Source organism: Harpia harpyja, chromosome 2, assembly GCF_026419915.1.
Source record: "Harpia harpyja isolate bHarHar1 chromosome 2, bHarHar1 primary haplotype, whole genome shotgun sequence".
NCBI classification, from domain to species: domain Eukaryota; kingdom Metazoa; phylum Chordata; class Aves; order Accipitriformes; family Accipitridae; genus Harpia; species Harpia harpyja.
In genome coordinates, this window is record NC_068941.1 from 61,342,434 (window position 1) to 61,360,479 (window position 18,046).

Consider the following 18,046-nt stretch of genomic DNA (forward strand, 5'->3'; position numbering starts at 1 on the left):
TGCCTCAGGATCAATTTGCTATGTCCTCTTCCTCTCCTTTTTGCTTCTGAGTTAAAAAAATGCTCCGAACAGTGCATCCCCTGTGATTAGGGGCCATGCCGGCTGCCCATCAGGCACGTTTGCTCGCTTAAGGGTAGTCTGTTGGAAGAAAGTTTGCAGCAGGCCCAGTGTGACCTGCGGCGGGCTGAATTGGCATCCACAATGCACATGTGAACTGCCCCCCTCATCCCTACCTCTTCCTAATAGGTGTACATTGGGGAATGTACTCATTTGCCCATGAATCCTGAAAACCGACCCTCAGAGACTGAAATGTTTTGGGAGGTGGAAGAAATGACAAATATTTGATTGATTTATTTTTGCAAAGTTCTTGTGTATCTTCAGGTTTCAAAAACATAAAGGAAGTCCTAAATTGGTTCTTGTGAGCCTTAATACCAGGTAACCATACAGGAAACACTAAGTAGGAGAAAGTAAAGCTTTCTGTGTCAGCTGTGATCTAATGTCTTGCTTTTCCTTGGATTCTTTACTCCAGCATAACAGTTCTTTTTTTAAAGATGCCTGCTGCTAAATCTTTTGGCATTGCTACATGGAAGAAATAGCTTCTTGTATCATTTTCAAAACTACTTTATCACCTGATAAAAGAATGCTTTACAAGTTGTTCTGTATTTTTCTGGAGAGTGAAATAAAAAGTAGCTTTTTATTTCAGTTAGAGGACATCATTTTTTATCATTTAGAATGACTGCAGTCTTTTTTTTGGCTGGAGATGTTTAGTAACACAGGTGAGAACAATCTATTGAGTACCAGTGTAAGTAGGCTGCTTGTTGCCATGATGGGATGTCCTCAAAAGGACCCAATAACTGAATCTCTAATAAAATCCATGAAGGATTTGGAGGAAAGCCAAAACTCCGAATCATGGCAATACAAAACCAATCTATAAAGCAGTGAAATATCACTCCATTAAAAGATGTAAGCTCCTGGCTAGCAAGTTTCTTTAGTAACACTCTCGGATGTGTCACCAAAATACAGACAGTCAAGAAATTTACTTTTAAGATTATATTTAAAAACAAAGCATTCTGCATTTAAATATAGCTTTTCTTGTATTCCACCTTTAGAATGTGCTAGATGGGCTTCTATGGATATTGCATGAATAAGTGGTTAGTAAATACAATGTTGCATGTGTCAGTTCACATTTGTGAATTTGTTGGAGCTAGATGGATGTGTCTGACTGTTTATGTCACAGAAGACCTTCTTTGTGTAAGAAGTCATGAAGTAAGAAGTCTTTATGTTGAAGGCAAAGATCATCATTCCCCCTGTCCCCTTGCAGTTGTAGCAGTGCCTAGCAAAGTGGCATCCTCTGCTGCAGCAGTATAAAAATGTGTGGTCTCACTAAAACCAGAAGTTTTTGGTTCTCCAAGCCAGATCTTTGTGTCCTTGTCACAATATGCTCAGTCCCCCTGCCTTGAAATAAATGAAGATCTGCCCTAATGAAAGATGGGTTTGTGTCTGAACATCAGAAGGGAGGGAAATCTGTGTAAAGGTATCACTGAAGGTAGGTTGCGCTTCTCAACAACTCATACTTTTAAAGGATATGCTGCTTTTACCACACCAGATGAAATTCTGCTGATGTTTATTTTGAGGCAATGTCATGATAACAGAACAGATGTCTCGGAAGCAACAAGATGTCATTGTTCTGCTACTGAAATGCTGAGAAGAATTGAGAGGTGGCATAAAAATACTAGGAAAGGATGATTTAAATCAGAGCTTCCATTCTTAACATCGGGACATAAGAATTTAAATATGGTATTCAATACAATAAATTAATAATGTTTCCTTAAATATCTTAAAGACAGATTACATGTCTAGGATCTTACTCAGGAAAGGGGGAGAAAGGACAAGAAAAAGGAACAACAGCATGTGTTGGTTTGAGAATCTAGAGCTTGGGGAGCGATTTCTAGAGAATCTTGCTTGAAAAGGCAATAAAAGGCATGAGAGACACTGCTGATGTCAAAAGGGCTATAGATAATGGGATCTGATGACTTATTAAAAATGCAGAAAAAATAAAGAATCCAGTATTTCACCAGCTGTACTGGGACCAGGCTAGAGCTGTCTCAGACACCAGCCTCAGTGCTGCAGGTTTGCACATTGACTCAAGGGGATTTTTTTTCCTTAGGAAGCAGGTGGCTACATCACAGAAAATAATAATAGCTGCTGGTGGGAGTACTTGATAGAAACTGAAGAATCACGCACTTCAGGTACATAATACTTAACAGTGACACTCAACTTCCCTAGCGTATTTGAAGTGGAATTCAGTGGAAATACTAATGTGGAGTTAAATACGTTTATGTGTGTTTAGTTTCTTGGGTGATAGGATGAAAGACTTATTTGGTTAGTAATGTTACACATTATTCACTACTGTGAATAATTAACAGAGGTAGCATTTGCAGTAAGAGACATAACAGCAATGCACAATTTTAGGAGTATTCTGTGTCTGCACAAGTTTATTTGCACACATTGTTCTTTAAACTGTGGGGATATAACAGCTGAAAGTTACAGGAAAAAATAGCTAAAGAGACTTTTTTTCATCATAGAAATACTATAAGGGAGACATACTGAAGTGATAATGCTTTGTTATATGATCTAAAACCAGTTCAGTGTATTCAGTGCATGTTTCCCTTGTTTATTCATCTGTAAAGCCAGATGATTAACCTTGTTTTATTTTTCCTCAACTCTGTTGAGACTGAGCATTGCATCAATGCCAAACTGCCGAGTACATGGATGCAAGCAAAACAGGTTATTTAAAGCTGCTGTGATTGTTCCAATTCCTGTTTAAAGAAGCCAGTAAAATTTCATATCTGAGCCTGAAAAGAAACATTTAACTCTGGACTGAAAATAGAAAATTTGTGTAGGGAATAGGAGGCACGGGGGAAAGCAAGCATTTAAATCATCTTTGAGAGATGGTTTAAGGCCCTGCCTAATTTGTTGGGAACTCAGACCCTGGTCTGTAGTGTAACTGGTGGTGTCTGTCTTGTTCAAGTCACGCCAGGCCAATGCTCTGTCTTCAGGAATGAAAGTGAAACTCACAGGTTGCAGCTCCTGTGTGAGAGGTTTGGTGATTGTCCTGGTTTCAGCTGGGATAGAGTCAGTTTTCTTCCTAGTAGCTGGTACAGCGCTGTGTTTTGGATTTAGTGTGAGAATAATGCTGATAACACACTGATGTTTTAGTTGTTCCTAAGTAGTGCTTATCCTAGGTCAAGGATTTTTTATTTTCCCGTGCTCTGCCAGCAAGCAGGTGCATGAGAAGCTGGGAGGGAGCGTGGCCAGGACAGCTGACCCAAACTAGCCAAAGGGCTATTCCATACCATAGAACATCATGCTCAGTATACAAACTGGGGGGCAGTTGGCCGGGAGGGGCAGATCGCTGCTCAGGCATCGGTCAGTGGGTGATTAGCAATTGCATTGTGCATCACTTGTCTTTTCTTGGGTTTTATTTCTCTCTCTTTTTGTTATCTTCCTTTTCATTACTATTATTATATTTTTATTTTATTTCAATTAATAAACTGTTCTTATCTCAACCCATGAGTTTTACTTTTTTTTTTTATTGTCCTCCCCATCCCACTGGGGGGAGGCGTGAGTGAGCTGCTGCATTGTGCTTAGTTACCAGCTGGGGTTAAGCCATGACAGTGATATTGTCTTCACGCTCTCTACTGCATAGAAGCTAAATGCAAGCTAATATGTTGCAAAGTTTCTTCTCTACTCGTGAGACTAAGATTGGAGCTGTGTTCCTATTTCTAACAGGCAATGCTGAATTTTACCTAAGAACATTTTCTGCAGTGTATTCTCTTGTTTTACTACTTATGAGGCATATGTGTCATCTGGTATATGAAGAAATTGCTGTTTGTATGATCTAAAGGTAATCTATAGGCTGACAGAAGCATATTTATTACCATGAGGGAAGTGACCACTAATAGGTGCAAACTTAGTGCAATAATTGCCATCTGTTGTATGAAACCTGTTTCAATGTCTCAACTTCATTCTTTCTTCTGCTCATTTGTTATCTTTGTCTTTGATCAGATCTTTCTTGTGGGATGGGGACACTGCATGTGTTTTCACTGGCAGCTGGCAGACCAAAGTCTGCTCGCTAGATGTGTCTAAACAGCTGCCTTGTCCTTGGAGAAAACATGGCACATGTGAAAAAAAAACCTGACAGCTGAGCATCTCTTCCTGCACGTGGTTGGTGATGACAACGCTGTCGGTGGATATGGGCACGTCTGGCAATACTTGGCCCTGCTGCACCCTGAGCCCCTGCTGCCTTCGCTGGGGTGAGAAGGTGGAGAAGCCCAGAAACCTGGGAGAGCCCCAGGTTGTCCCTGTGCCAGCGTGCGTTAAGGGCTGAGGCAGGGGTGAGGGAGGAGAAGGGAATCATGCAGTGCTAGACTGCAAGTGTGTGGAATGTAGATTGGCCTTTATATTAGTGTGTGTGTTTTTCTGTTTATTTGGCTTTTGGTTTTGTTTGGTTTTCCTACTGAGAGCAGTGAGGTATTGGACAGGGTATTATGTTGCAGAGCTGCTGCTTAACCATTCAAATGTGAATGATTATCTAATCATATGAACTAGCAATGTCGTTACGTGAAGGTGACCATCTTTGCTGTTGCTCTGGAGGTTTGCCTGACCACCTCTGAGAGGGAGAGCACAGACATTATGCTTGGGCAAGGTCACAGCTTCTTGGCCAGGCTGGTGCTTTGTGGGTGAAGCACGTGAGAGGACTTGCAGCAGGTTCACCAGATGTCACAGATTCTTTTGCTATTTCTGCAGAAGACAGTTATCGATACCAGATGTATGGCGTGTGTGTGGAAGCACGTGCATGGCATATATTTTTCTGGGTGTAGTTTATATTGTATACAACTGCTTGTGAGGGACTGCTCGGCTCTAATGCACATTCTTGCCACTGTGCTAAACCTGGAATGTAAATAAATTTAGTTCCTGGCCTTAAAAAAAGAAAGGAGTGTTTTGAAAAGTTCTCAGGCCAAAAAGTCCTCTAATCATAACTGCCCTGCTAAGCTGCTTTTCAGGAGTCAGTTTGATTGAAAGGAACTATAGGAGGTCTGAAGGCAATTGGAAGGATGTATTTTTCAAATGCTCCATTTAGCAGATTACAATGACAGCCTGTAGTCTATCAGCTATTTCCTCATGGGTTCCTTGTTTTCTTTTTCACAACTGAAGTAGCAGTTTTTCTGTACCAGAACAGATCTGGCTGTATCAAAGTGCCTGTGTGGTTGTTGGTAGCAACTGATGCACTGCCTGCAAATCTGACAAGTTCAAAAGAAAACTTACAATGAACCAAAATAATAATTTTTAAATGATTTTTTGTTTCTTGTGAAGCTTGAATTGATGGTTTGGAAGGCTTTCTCTGAGTGCATGGGTAGTATTGTGTTTTAAAAGGTTATGTTTTTATAAGCTGAGGTCACTTCAAACTTTTATTTTCAGTAAGCTCTAAGTTATCTTTCCCCAAATATTATTTTAATTTTGAATTGCTGCAGCAGTTTGGGGTTTTTGCTTTGCTTTTTCTTGTTTTTTCCAATCCTATTTTGGGTACAATTTTGAGGTATTTCAGCTAGGTTTTATGTGTTGCGACTTTTTTCTGAGTAACTGAAGTATGCTTTCAGGTTTATGTTCTCTGGACATTATTTTCACTGTTGGATGATAACCGTGATCAAAGGTTGTTTCAGGCAGGCAATGTTTGTTGTTTGTTTGGTTTTTTTTTTCCCAAGCAAAGCTACCTTAACTTTAAAAATAATGCAAAGCTTACTCAGGCTCTGTAGCAATCTCAACATAACAAGTAACTTGGTTTAGTTTTAATTTTACATTTGTGTACCTTATCATTAGATTGTGCCTGTTCAGATTTTAGAATATATTTTTATCTACAGGGGGGTATATAGGTTGCACTGTATGAAGAAGCAGTTGTGGTGTGAAGAGGCAGTGATAAACCAAGGCAGATTAAAGAAAACCTGTACTCAGACATATAGATAGTCTTTAAATAATTCATGTAATTTTACAAATGTCGTCATCTTTATTCCCTACCAAATGTTGGTCATGTTTCTTCAGATGACTCCCAATTTTATATTTTACATTGTTCTAAAGAACTGCTGGAGAAATTTCAGAAGGAAGGAAGTGTTTGTCTAAGCTGTGATTGATTACTGGGTGAGAACCATAATATAGAGCTCATCAGTAGCGTTAACATGCTCAGAAGAGCTGAAAGAAATGGAGGCGTTAGGCTTTGTTAGTTATGGCTATAGCTATTAAAGGTAGTTTTGATGCCCTGCAGAACATTCTCTGGTGTATTGTGGTGGTCTAGATGGAGTATTTGCTGACTCACAAAGCTGCCCTGAGGAACCAGGAAAAAGGAGAGGAGAGCAGCATTAGTACTATCTGCACTTACCAATCACAACTTGCATTCTGCCAGGACAGCCATATAGCTGATTAAAAAACCCAACGTACCGTAGGCCATAAAGGACTGTCCCATCTGGATGGAGTCGAATCATTCGATTTTTCACTGTCACCCCATGGACAAATGATTTCTTGTCATTTTGGAAATACGTGTCCGGCACCCAGAGCTGGTCAGCCACTCTGTTGTCCAGAGTTAGGTTCAAAGGTATTCCAGAGTAAGAGAGCCTTTTATCCCTCCAGGACTGCTGGAAGTACATGGTCAGGGTGTAGTCCTAGGGAAGAAATAAGAAGGGCTTTTTGTATTTTGCATATTGATTAACTTAACAGAAGTTTATTTTTAGATAACTCTCAGTAACTGAGTATCAGTAGCAATAGGAAGTTTATGGATCATTAAAATGTTGTCATTAACAATGATCGTAAGTCTTGGCCTGTTTGTGTTTCTGTTGAATTTCACACTACTCACCAATGTCAGTGACTGCCACAGGCTTTCAAAACCTCTTGAGCCAGAAGGAATACATGGTACACTTGGGTCTCCAGTCTGTGGATCACATTTGCATGTTTTTTGATATTTTTTTTGGTTAGTGGGTTTTGTTTGTTTGTTTGTGGTTTTTTTTTTTTTTTTACATGTGAAAAGGGCACAGTTTAGCTGACCTCAGCTAAATAGCATTGCATACCATTGAGGATACTCTTTTGATATTTGCTCCCTTCATCCTGATAGATTCTCCCCCGCAATCCAGAAAGGCCAGCAGTCCCTAGACCTCCTGAGAGAGAGCAAATATGACCTCAAAACGTACAATGGACAACTTCCCATTCTGCAGCTGCTGGAGTTGCCAGATGTAATGGCCTTAGATAGCTGGGCACATCTTGCCTCAGCCTAGGGAATGTGGTGCTTTCTGTCCTTGGCAATCAGATATTACTGCATAGAAAATGAACATCTTCTCTTGACTATCATGTTGTAACTTAGGTGAAATACCGTTTACACAATCCTTCAGCTTTTACTTAGTCTGAAAAGAACTTGTTCTAAAAGGCTTCTCGTCTGGTTTACTCCCTCGTGTCTGTCTTTCTGGAAATTTGGTGATTTTAAAGGTAGTCAATTTTTTTAAAGTAGAAAAGCCCATGTACTTTGTAGTTCATGGAGTTCTTAAAAGATGACTGGAACAGCAGTATGTGGACTATTAGTTTTCTATTCCTCATCTTCTCCCCCAGCTCCCTTTTCAAGTGGCAGGTCATTTTGTCACGTTTTTATGGTAGAAGTGCAGCAAAATTATAGAAATTATTGAAAAAATTGGTCAGGGGTAAGATTTTCTTTTATGTGAGGGAAAGCCCTACCTCTGTCATCCTCAGAAATCCTAGCCTGGACTTTTTGAAGAAATAGAGAGCATAAAAGCTGTCTGTGATTTGCGCTCTCCTTTTTCAGTGGGTTCTTAAGACTGTATCACTGCCATGAAATCAAAGCAGATGTCACCTTTCAAAAAGACTTTCTGCCTGAAATGTTGCATCTAGCAGAGCTATAAACTATAGACTTATCAGTAAAAGAAGTTAATGCAAATACTGTTCTTGCTTGCCCTGGGCCTGTAGTAGTTGTTTTGTATGGAGGAAATGTCATGACTTGATGATCAGTGGTCATATACAATAGGACAACTACATCCATTCTGAGCACTGATTTGCAAAGATTTCATAGATATGCCCTTTTCTAGGCCTGCAAGATGATGGGTACCCATGACAGAGTCAAGAGGTGGTATGCTGAAGGCATGTTTTTTTTCTTGGCCCAGGTAACTAGGAGGAGGTCAGGACAGCTGCTTTTGCTTTTCAGACCACGCTGGTCAAGCCAGGAACTACAAAGTAATGCAGTGGGGTGTATGCTGTGTTCTGCTAAATAGGTGATTTACAATTTAAATAGTGGTATGGAGAAGCACGAACCCCAAGGAGGCAAGTTTTTGAATGTACAATTTGAATAAAGTTGGGTTAGACACTTAAAGAGAAGTTAAATCACTGTCCTTTGTTCCTCTTACGCATATATAGACCCATAGACCAGATCAGAATTGGGCAAGAAAGACTGAAAAGAAAAACCAAACCCCAAACTATTCTGGTGCAGTTTTCATATGTTGTATCTGTTTTCTAGCCTGTCCTATTTCAAGCAACTTTAGGTAGAAAAGCTTTCATGCATGGCTGATGCAAGTCAAATCCTCAGTGCTTCACTTGGTATCTGCTGCATCTTCTGCCTGATTCAGCTGAGCCTATGCAGTCTGCAGCACAGATGGAATAGAAATTCCAATTATACATAATTATCTTTTTTCCTTCCTGCTTGCCTTTATATTTTCACTAGGTCTCACAGCTGCTTTTGTAGAACTGTCATGCTGTCCTGGAAAAAAGCTAACATTTGAGAGCGGTGCCTATGTGATGGTTCTCAAAGCTCAACCAAGACAGAAAAATAGCCAAGATAAGCTACAAGAGATCTTTAAAGGATGTGATCAAGGCGGGGGGTAAAAAAAATTCTGTCTCTTGGCTATGGCTACTAGAAGAAAATAAGTTGCTATTTTTAGCATCATAGTCTGCTTTAGAAATTTTATTTCATCCAGCTGTGCTATATACAGAATACTGCTGTTGGTAACACTATAGTAGAGTGATCCTCTGCCCTGAAATTGTGCTATACTATGTAGAAGTATGTGGCAAGCCAACAAGTGTTAATGGGGACAAAAAAAAAAAATCTGTTCAATACTAAAGGAATCTCAGTGTTTCTTAACTCAGAATTATCTATTTTTTTCCATACTTATTCGATATTTTAATGAGGAAAATGAAGAGTTGTATATCATGATTGTGAAAGTCCCTGTTGCAGTCGGGTCTTATTTTAAAAAGCATAGTTAAAGGTTATGTTAACGAAAAGCAAATGATATCTGAGCTATGATAACCCAAATTATATAGTTATGCATTTTCTATTTTTTTTTTTAATGGAATACAGGCTTACCTTTCTCATATTTCATCACTGAAGAATGAAATGCCAGCAAACCACATGGCTAGCTGCCTCTTGGAGGTCCTTGTATTATTTTTTATATTTTACAGTGCTGTGAGTGAAGTGAGGATTTAATGACTACTTGCCTTCTAACCTGTAAATTTTGCTGGGAATTTTGTGGTTTCAAGGTCTAGAGTGTGTGAATAATTTCTGAATCTTTCATATCTATAGAGAGAATCTATTTCTGCAGATAACTGTTCTTTTAAATGATTTGTTTTAAAAAATATTTTTTTTTAGAAGCACATTGAATATTTTTTGCCTAACTGTACTTCCTATAATAAAATAAAAAATCTGTAATGCTGCTGAAAAATCATGATATTTCAGTAGATTTGAGCTGTCTATGCTTTCCACAAGTGCCACCCTGCTTTTCCAGGGCATAGTCAACCTTCCTAGTGGTAAATGTCTGAGCACCAATGACAAATTTGTGTTGATGTGTATTGATTTTTTTTTTTTTTCTGATGAATTCTGATTTGTTAGAATGAGATGGGCTTTTTTTCCTTTCTTAGTAATTGTGCAAACTCCTTATTTCTTTGTATCAAACTGGAAATGTGTAAGTGAGCGTGTACCGATGTGTACTAATATAAGCCAATCTGTGTATCAAAGAGTGTTTTAATAAGGTGCATTAGGTTGCCAAGACAAATACTTACATGCTAGTCCTAAGTAAGAGAGATTCTGTGAAATTGTGAGTAAGAAAACCCAGCCTATTTTACTCAAAATGGCAAATTATTTCTTAATCTGAATTTAAGCAGCCTCATAAATAAATATTGGCACCAAGCTTCACAGTTCACTTGGGTAATATAAATTTCTTGTACTAAAGAAAATGAATGGACCACTGATGCATATTGTACTTGAAGTTAGAAGAACAATTTATAGTTCCAGTAAATAATAGACTGGAGAGTTCCCATACAATGCTAAGTTTCCTTTTTATTTCTATTTTTTTAGTTCCCTAATCTTTTTTGTGCAATATGTATAGATGATGTAAGGGAAATAATGGAATTTTTCTTTCCTGATAAACCTTTGTGGCTCTCTGAAACCAGTATAGATGCATTAAAATAGCTAGATAATTTGGACTTGCTGGTAATTTCCACTGTGTGGTTTATCAGTTCAGCACAGCAGAATATAATGTGGAATACATCGTTATATTATAACCTAACCTTCTGGGAGACACAGAACTGGTACTTCACCATGCTTATCAGTTGAATTACAGACTCTGGTGGAATAAAAGATGAATTTACATGTCTGCTGTACTGGCAGTTGCTTTGTCTTTCACAAATTCCAGACATGCATGTTTTAAGGGGAAAATAGGGAATCTTTTAATTTGCAATGTTCATCTTTGTAATCTAAAAGACCTTTTGTGTTTTTTCCTCTTTCCAAGGTGGCCTCAATCTAAGTTTTGTTATCATTTCACATATTGAAAAACAGCTTAGCACATTGTGATATATTTAAGTAATAACCAAATATCAAAGTACACTCTAAAAGTCTTACCAGCTAAAAATTAACAATATGGATGTGGTTGTTAGCAAAAGTTAGTAAATGGAAGAATATTTTGTGAATATTTAGCTGTTCTAGGTCAATTCAATATCAAATGTTAGATCTCCAGATGAATCTGCACATGAAGGCACTGTGCAGCAAAGCAAATATATGAAACATATCAATGTCATACTTTTAATAGATAAAAGTGTATATTGATAATTGTGGGATGCATACTGTACACCCAAACAGTCTTAAATTTAAATGATATCCTTGGGAACCATCCAATAATCAAATATCTGGCAGCATCACAGAAAATGAGATGCAATGCAATTCAAATATAGTATAAATTAATCAAGACAAACATAACTGAAATTGCAATTTAAAACTAAATATGGAGTGATGATCAGAATACTAATATTGACTGCTATAAGGCCATAAATGTAGAATAGCAATATATGTAAATCCTGCTGTGACTGCAAGCTGTTATTGGGAAGATTATTTTCCATGTTTATCTGATATTAACAAGAATGGGAAGGGCAGAGTTTTGAGACAATGGTAAGTGCTGAATTTGCAAACTGTGAAAAAGCATACTTATTCATATGCTGTAAACATGCTAATACATCAGAAGAAGCCATTAGTGTTTGTTTAGCAACAGTTAGCTGTCCTATCTTGAACCTCCTAGGGAAGATCTATACCCTCACCTGCAAAAGAGCTATTTCAAGGTAAGAGAATGCAAATGGTGATGTGGTTTTTTGCGTGTGGGTTGCTTTTTTTGGTGTGTTTTGTGTTTGTTTTTTTTTTCTTTTGCTTGTTTGTGTGGTTTGGTTTATTTTTAAATCCTGTATAATTTCCCACATATACTTGGTGCTCAATTCCTGATACTGCACAGAAATTAGGGGAAAACATTTTAACTGAAATTATGGAGGAAGAAACTACTGGTTCTACTCATGCTCTTCTCTAAAAAAGTCAGGGCAGCTACAGCTCTCTATTAAGTCTGCAGTCCAGCCAAGCAAGGAAGCCAGGGAGTTATGGATGTGCACACTAGTGGATAAATTGTATTTGCCTTCCTTTCTAAGGACGTAGTTCAGTGTTCCTTTTGGTTTTGTTTTCAATGAAGACTGATGCAGCATACGTTATCCAGTTCCCCATTTCTGTCCAAAGTAGTGGGAGGAGGAGGGGAAGGAGCATGTGCTCAAATTATTCAGTGCACTGGCCTGGTTCACAGGAGGCCGTGGTTCTTGTGAACTACACTTCTGTCAGGGGAAACAAGATAGGAAGCTCTGACTCTAGGACAATAGAATAAAAGCCTTCTATTTTCCTGAGAGAAGCTGTTTGGCTCTTTTAACGAGATCAGAATTTTCCCACAGCAAGCTTCAGTTTTGCAGAAATGACATTTTCTGTCAAAAAATTGCAAATAATTTGTAAATGCGAGATTTCTGCAAGAGAAAAAGTTGTGCAAGGTATTGTTACTTTGTTTGATCCAGTTGGTAGCTCTAGTTGCTAGTGAAGTGCCTTGCATTTTTGTTTTTCAAATGTGCTGACAGTTCTCCAGAGAAATGTTTCATAAACCTTGTTGGCATTTATAACTTCACAATTAAATTAAGTATGTGGCATCACAGTTGTGTCTTACAGAAAGAAGCAGAGATCTGGCAGGAGTCCGCATAGCTGTAATGATGATGCTCTTTATTGCTCAAAGCACAGCCAGGAACAAGATTAGACTCATTATAAGAGTAGCATGGAGGAAATGAAGGCGCTCATCATAACTGTATTGGGATCCAATATTACTCTTTGCAGTCAAGGCAGAAGTCCCCTTAACTGTGATGGGATTAGAATTACATCCAATGTCTTCAATCATAACTGAAAAAGCAAACCAGAAGGCAAAATATTTCTCAGTTACAACAGCAGACTATGTATTTTGTTGCATTTTGTTCGATGTTTTAGTAATAATATTTAGCAGGAGTATTTACTACTGCTTCTGGCATTTAAATGGGTTTTTATGATAGTTGTGTTCCATTGGCTTGGCATTACTTAACATAGAGGAGGGTAAAATCCCAATTTTATCTTCCTTGTTCTTTGTCTCTCGGGGAGAAGAAGAGTAAGGACTTCTGTACTTTGGATCAATATGCCATTGCCTTGCCCTCTGCTTTTTTCCCTCTTATTTGAGCTTTGCTAACCTGGGAGGCCTGAATGTGCCGCTTGTTCTTTGTATAGGAAGAAAACAGATGATGTTACTAAATACCAATATGGATTGCTTTGATTAGGAGTGGACTTGGCTAAAATTAGCAGGAAAATAAGGTATCAGGTAAGGTAGGCTTACAGGTATGTTGTTGTTATCCTCACTGCATGCTGGAAGCTCCTGTAAGAAAGCTTGAAAACCACTCTAGCATTCCCAGCTGCACTTCATGCTTCCAGTTCCACTTCAAGCTTCCAGCCACATAATCCACTATCTGGGGTAGCAATGAGATACACCAGTATAACATTGCTCACAGCGCAAATTAATACTATGTCTGTCTTACGTCAGCAATTAGCATAGCCACTTAAGACTCGGAACATGTCAATGGTATGATTTGTATTCCCTGAAAGATCAATGAACTGCTTCTAGTACCTGAAGGAAACAAGTAATGGTATCTATTCCCGTGCTATTCTATTTTGCTTTTGAAGCTGGTAATATTTTCTATATAGAGGGTAGTACTGCCATAAAGATGCTTGAGGGGAGGGGTGGAGAACATGAAAAATACGGCACAGGAGATATATGTGCTTAAGTAAGGTGGCATTGTAATGAATGCTGGAGTAAACAAATACAAGTGTACTGGCATATAGAGTAACTGTATTCAGTGTGTGCATGTATTTTTACAGGCAGCAAATAACAGTGTCCTTTATATTTTGGCTCCAGTGAGAGCACATGGGGTTGAATAAAGAACAACTGAAGGGAAAACAAAAGAACAGAAGAACTTCTTACTGGCAAGTAGCCCACAAACCAATGTATGTTAATCCATGTCTAGGTACATATTTTAAGAGCAAATGTAGACAGCAATGAGACACAAACATGTTTTCTCTTAGACATTTCTCTCTGTGAGGCAGCTGAAAGCAAGTTTTTGCTAAAAAAACCCAATCAAACCCAACTTGTCCAGGTGGTCCATACCTGTCTGTATGTGAGGACTCCAGTTAGTGTTCAAGTCCAGGTATTAACAACTACAGTGCAAAGATGTTCTAGAAAATATATGCTGCTTTGTGCTGAAGTCAAGGATGTTCTAGGATTCTTCTCCCGTGAGTTGTGCAAAAACTTGTCTGTTCATGTGCAGGTATGAAAGAGAATGGTGGGATAACATTTGAGGACTGTGACATTGTGCCCAAGTAGTGCTGTCCCTGTCACCTCTGCAAAGCAAATGGAGCAAGTGCTCCAAGGAAAAGAAATTTCAAGCTTTATCTTATGTTCCAAAACATGTCAGCCAGCTTGGACTGGAAGCACTAATACACAGGAGTGGGACTGGGCATTTGGGAGGAAACTGTACTTCCCAGGTTCTTGTGTGGACTATGTGGAGATGGCTCCTTACTGACTGGAGGACTGAATCCTAATGAGGAGGGCACAGATCAGCTCTGAGGGTCTACAACATGGAATGTGATGTGAGGAGTAAAGCAAACTAAGAAAAAAGATATGTTGGAAGGATGCAGCACTTTAAAGTTCCTGTAAAGGCAAAACATTGTGGAAGAGTGGAGAATTAATTAAACCACGCTTCCCTTGCTACCTATAAGCAAGATAATTGAAAAGCAGCCTCTTTTCTAACAATAGTTGTTTCTGAAGCACTTGATTTCTTTTTTTTTTTTCTTTGTAATTTCCAGCTAGCTCAGCAGGGGTAAACTATGAGACCATCATGAAGTGCACTGAATGTCTAAGGAGGATGACACAGTGCGAAGAAGAATTCCTCATGGTGTCAGTGCACAGTGCTGCAGGCGAAGCTGAACTGATTGCTAGCTTAGGAGCAGATGGGAGAGGTTTGCTGAATTTTGTCTTGAATGCTATTGTGTAAGCGATAACAGTACCAGAAATCTTATAAGCACTGGACAGAAAGTTGAAGAGAACACAAGCACAAGAAGGTCAGCAATGTAAAAAAATGAATTGGAGTCACAGGATGATCTAGCTGAGCATGCACAGTAAAAGCAGAAGTGCCACAACCCTTAATTATGTGTTGTGCAGGGGCTTATGTTAAGCAAAGCTTACGAGTTAGAAATCAGTAGTGAAGACAGCAAACCATGGCCAGACTCCTTGGCTCCAGAAGATGCTGAACAGTCTAGGAGGAAAGTTAGATATATCTTAATATGAGGTTGGGCTAACTTTGTAACAACAGCTACTAATTTTTTTTTTAATGCCTTAACACACGTGTATTTAATATATTTTTTACCAATTTACTTCTATACAGATTATGTAGGAGTTATTTCTATTTCTGTGGGTCTGGTGATCTATTTGATTCCTCCTGCCTGGTTCTCAGTTGTTGTTCTACTGTATCAATTTTCTTTAGTTTTGAGAGAAGCAGATGGATGTCAAAGTGACATGCAGTGAGTCAGTGGCTCTACCTGGAATAGAAACAGTAATCGTCTAGCTGCTAGATCTTTAGACTGGATTTTTTTTGGTGGGTTGGTTTGTTGTTTTGGTTGGTTGGTTGCTTTTTTGCTTTGTATGTAACTATTGTTTTGGGTTTGGTGGGGTTTTTGGGGGTTTTGTTGTGTGTGGGTTTTTTTTTTTTTTTTTCCCCAAATTGCTTGGGACTACTTTGTTTCATTGTTCATGGTGCTTATGCTTGAATTGCATTGCATAAAATGGTGATGATAATGAAGACTGTTATGTGGCTGGAGAGATTTTTCCCATACGTTGTTGGCATCCTGACTACTTTACAGAATTCTAACCCATAAATCATAAGGTCAGGTTGTCTCCCTGATACTTTCAAATGAAGGATCGTAATATTTTGTGCTGTATCTGGAAACCTGGGATAGAGGTGCATCGTGACATTTCTACTTTATAATGTCCCTCAGAGTGGAGGTATTTTGCACTTGGAGTTGATAACACTAAGGGTATTAGTGACGCTGTCATAGTACTACCACTACTGAGAGTGGTTTGACTGTCATCTTCCCTTCAGGCAGTTGTAGGCTGCCATGAGGTTTTCCCCTGGCTCTTCTCTGCCAGACTAAGCAAGGCAAGCTCCCCTGCCTCTCCTGATAGGTTATGTGCTCTGGCCCTGGCCACGTTGATAGCGCTCCACTGGACCGTTTCCAGTTTCTCAGTATCCCTCTTGAACCGGGGGAGGAAAGAAATGGGGGAGACTGTTCTAAGTGCAGCCTTACTGTTACAGAATATAGGCAGGTAATAACTTCCCTCCGTGCTGACCAGACCCCTGCCAGCGTAGCTTAGTATGCAGTTTACTTTACGTCTGATGAGAGTGCACTTGGTGGCTTGTATTCAGCTGCTGCTTAACCAGTCAGTTTCCAACCTGCTCCATGGCTGACACCTGTAGTTCTTGCTGAACTCTGAGTTTCCTGTTAGCCCAATCCTCTAGTTTATTAAGGTCACTTGAAATGAAGCTCTGCTATTGATTGTGTCAGCCACTTCCCCTAATGTAGAGTCATCCATGTACTTGCTAAGGATGCACTATGTGCCATTTATGAAGATGTTGAACAGTGTTGGCTCCATTGTTGACTATTTTGCTTGTTGCTGGCTGCTGCCTTGACCTCAAGCCATTAATGATTACCTTTTGAGCCCTGGCAGTCCAGCTAGCTAACTTTCAACCCATCTAACAGCCCATTTGTCCAGCACATCATTCCTCAGCTTCCAAATGTGAATGCTGTGGGAGATGTCAAAAGCCTGACTAAAATCAAGTTTTATTACATCCATTGCTCTCCTCTCATCGTGTAGACAGCCTCTGTATGGTAGAGGGCAGTCAGATTGAGCAAGTATGATTTGCCTGTGGTAGTTCTGTGTTGACTATTTTAATTACCATAGAATCACTGAGGTTGGAAAAGACCTTTAAGATCATCCAGTCCAACTGTAAACCTAACACTGCCAAGTCCACCACTAAACCATGTCCCTAAGTGCCATGTCTACACATCTTTTAAATACCTCCAGGGATGGTGGCTCAACCACTTCCCTGGGCACCCTGTTCCAATGCTTGACAACCCTTTCAGTGAAGAAATTTTTCCTAATGTCCAATCTAAACCTCCCCAAGGTGCAACTTGAGGCCATTTCCTTGCATCCTATCACTTGCTACTTGGGAGAAGAGACCAGCACCCACCTCACTACAATCTCCTTTCAGGTAGTTGTAGAGAGTGATAAGGTCTCCCCTCAGCCTCCTTCTCTCCAGACTAAACAACCCCAGTTCCCTCAGCTGTTCCTCATAAGACTTGTTCTCTAGACCCTTCACCAGCTTCGTTGCCCTTCTCTGGACACACTCCAGCACCTCAATGTCTGTCTTGTAGTGAGGGGCCCAAAACTGAACACAGTACTCGAGGTGCGGCCTCACCAGTGCCAAGTACAGGAGAACAATCACCTCCCTGCTCCTGCTGGCCACACTATTTCTGATACAGGCCAGGGTGCTGTTGGCCGCCTTGGCCACCTGGGCACACTGCTGGCTCATATTCAGCTGGCTGTTGACCAATACCCCTAGGTCCTTTTCTGCCAGGCAGCTTTCTAGCTGCTCTTCCCCAAGCCTGTAGCATTGCATGGGGTTGTCGTGACCCAAGCGCAGGACTTGGCACTTGGCCTTGTTGAACCTCATATGATTGGCCTTGGCCCATTGATCCAGCCTGTCCAGATCCTTCCTACCCTCGAGCAGATCGACACTCCTGCCCAACTTGGTGTCATCCGCAAACTTACTGAGGGTGCACTTGATCTCCTTGTCCAGATCATTGATAAAGATATTAAACAGAACTGGCCCCAATACTGAGCCCTGGGGAACACCGCTTGTGACTGGCTGCCAACTGGATTTAAGTCCATTCACCACAACCCTCTGGGCCCAGCCATCCAGCCAGTTTTTTACTCAGCGAAGCATACCCCGTCCAGGCCATCAGCAGCCAGTTTCACCAGGAGAAGAATGCTGTGGGAAATGGTGTGGAAGGCTTTACTAAAGCCTAGGT

At 39.9% G+C, this 18,046-nt stretch overlaps 1 protein-coding gene across 4 annotated transcripts in view; it reads right to left on the reverse strand.

Annotated features, from left to right (window-relative positions):
- Window positions 1-18,046, reverse strand: part of GABRB1 (gamma-aminobutyric acid type A receptor subunit beta1) — a 146,338-nt gene that overhangs the window by 65,774 nt on the left and 62,518 nt on the right. For all 4 annotated transcript variants that reach the window (XR_008234138.1, XR_008234140.1, XR_008234139.1 and 1 more), the window contains exon 4: window positions 6,493-6,713. Coding sequence is in view for 1 of the 4 variants with exons in the window: in XM_052780142.1 (XP_052636102.1) it covers window positions 6,493-6,713 (221 nt within the window). In the remaining 3 variants the exon portion in view is untranslated. The remainder of the gene's footprint in view (window positions 1-6,492; window positions 6,714-18,046) is intronic.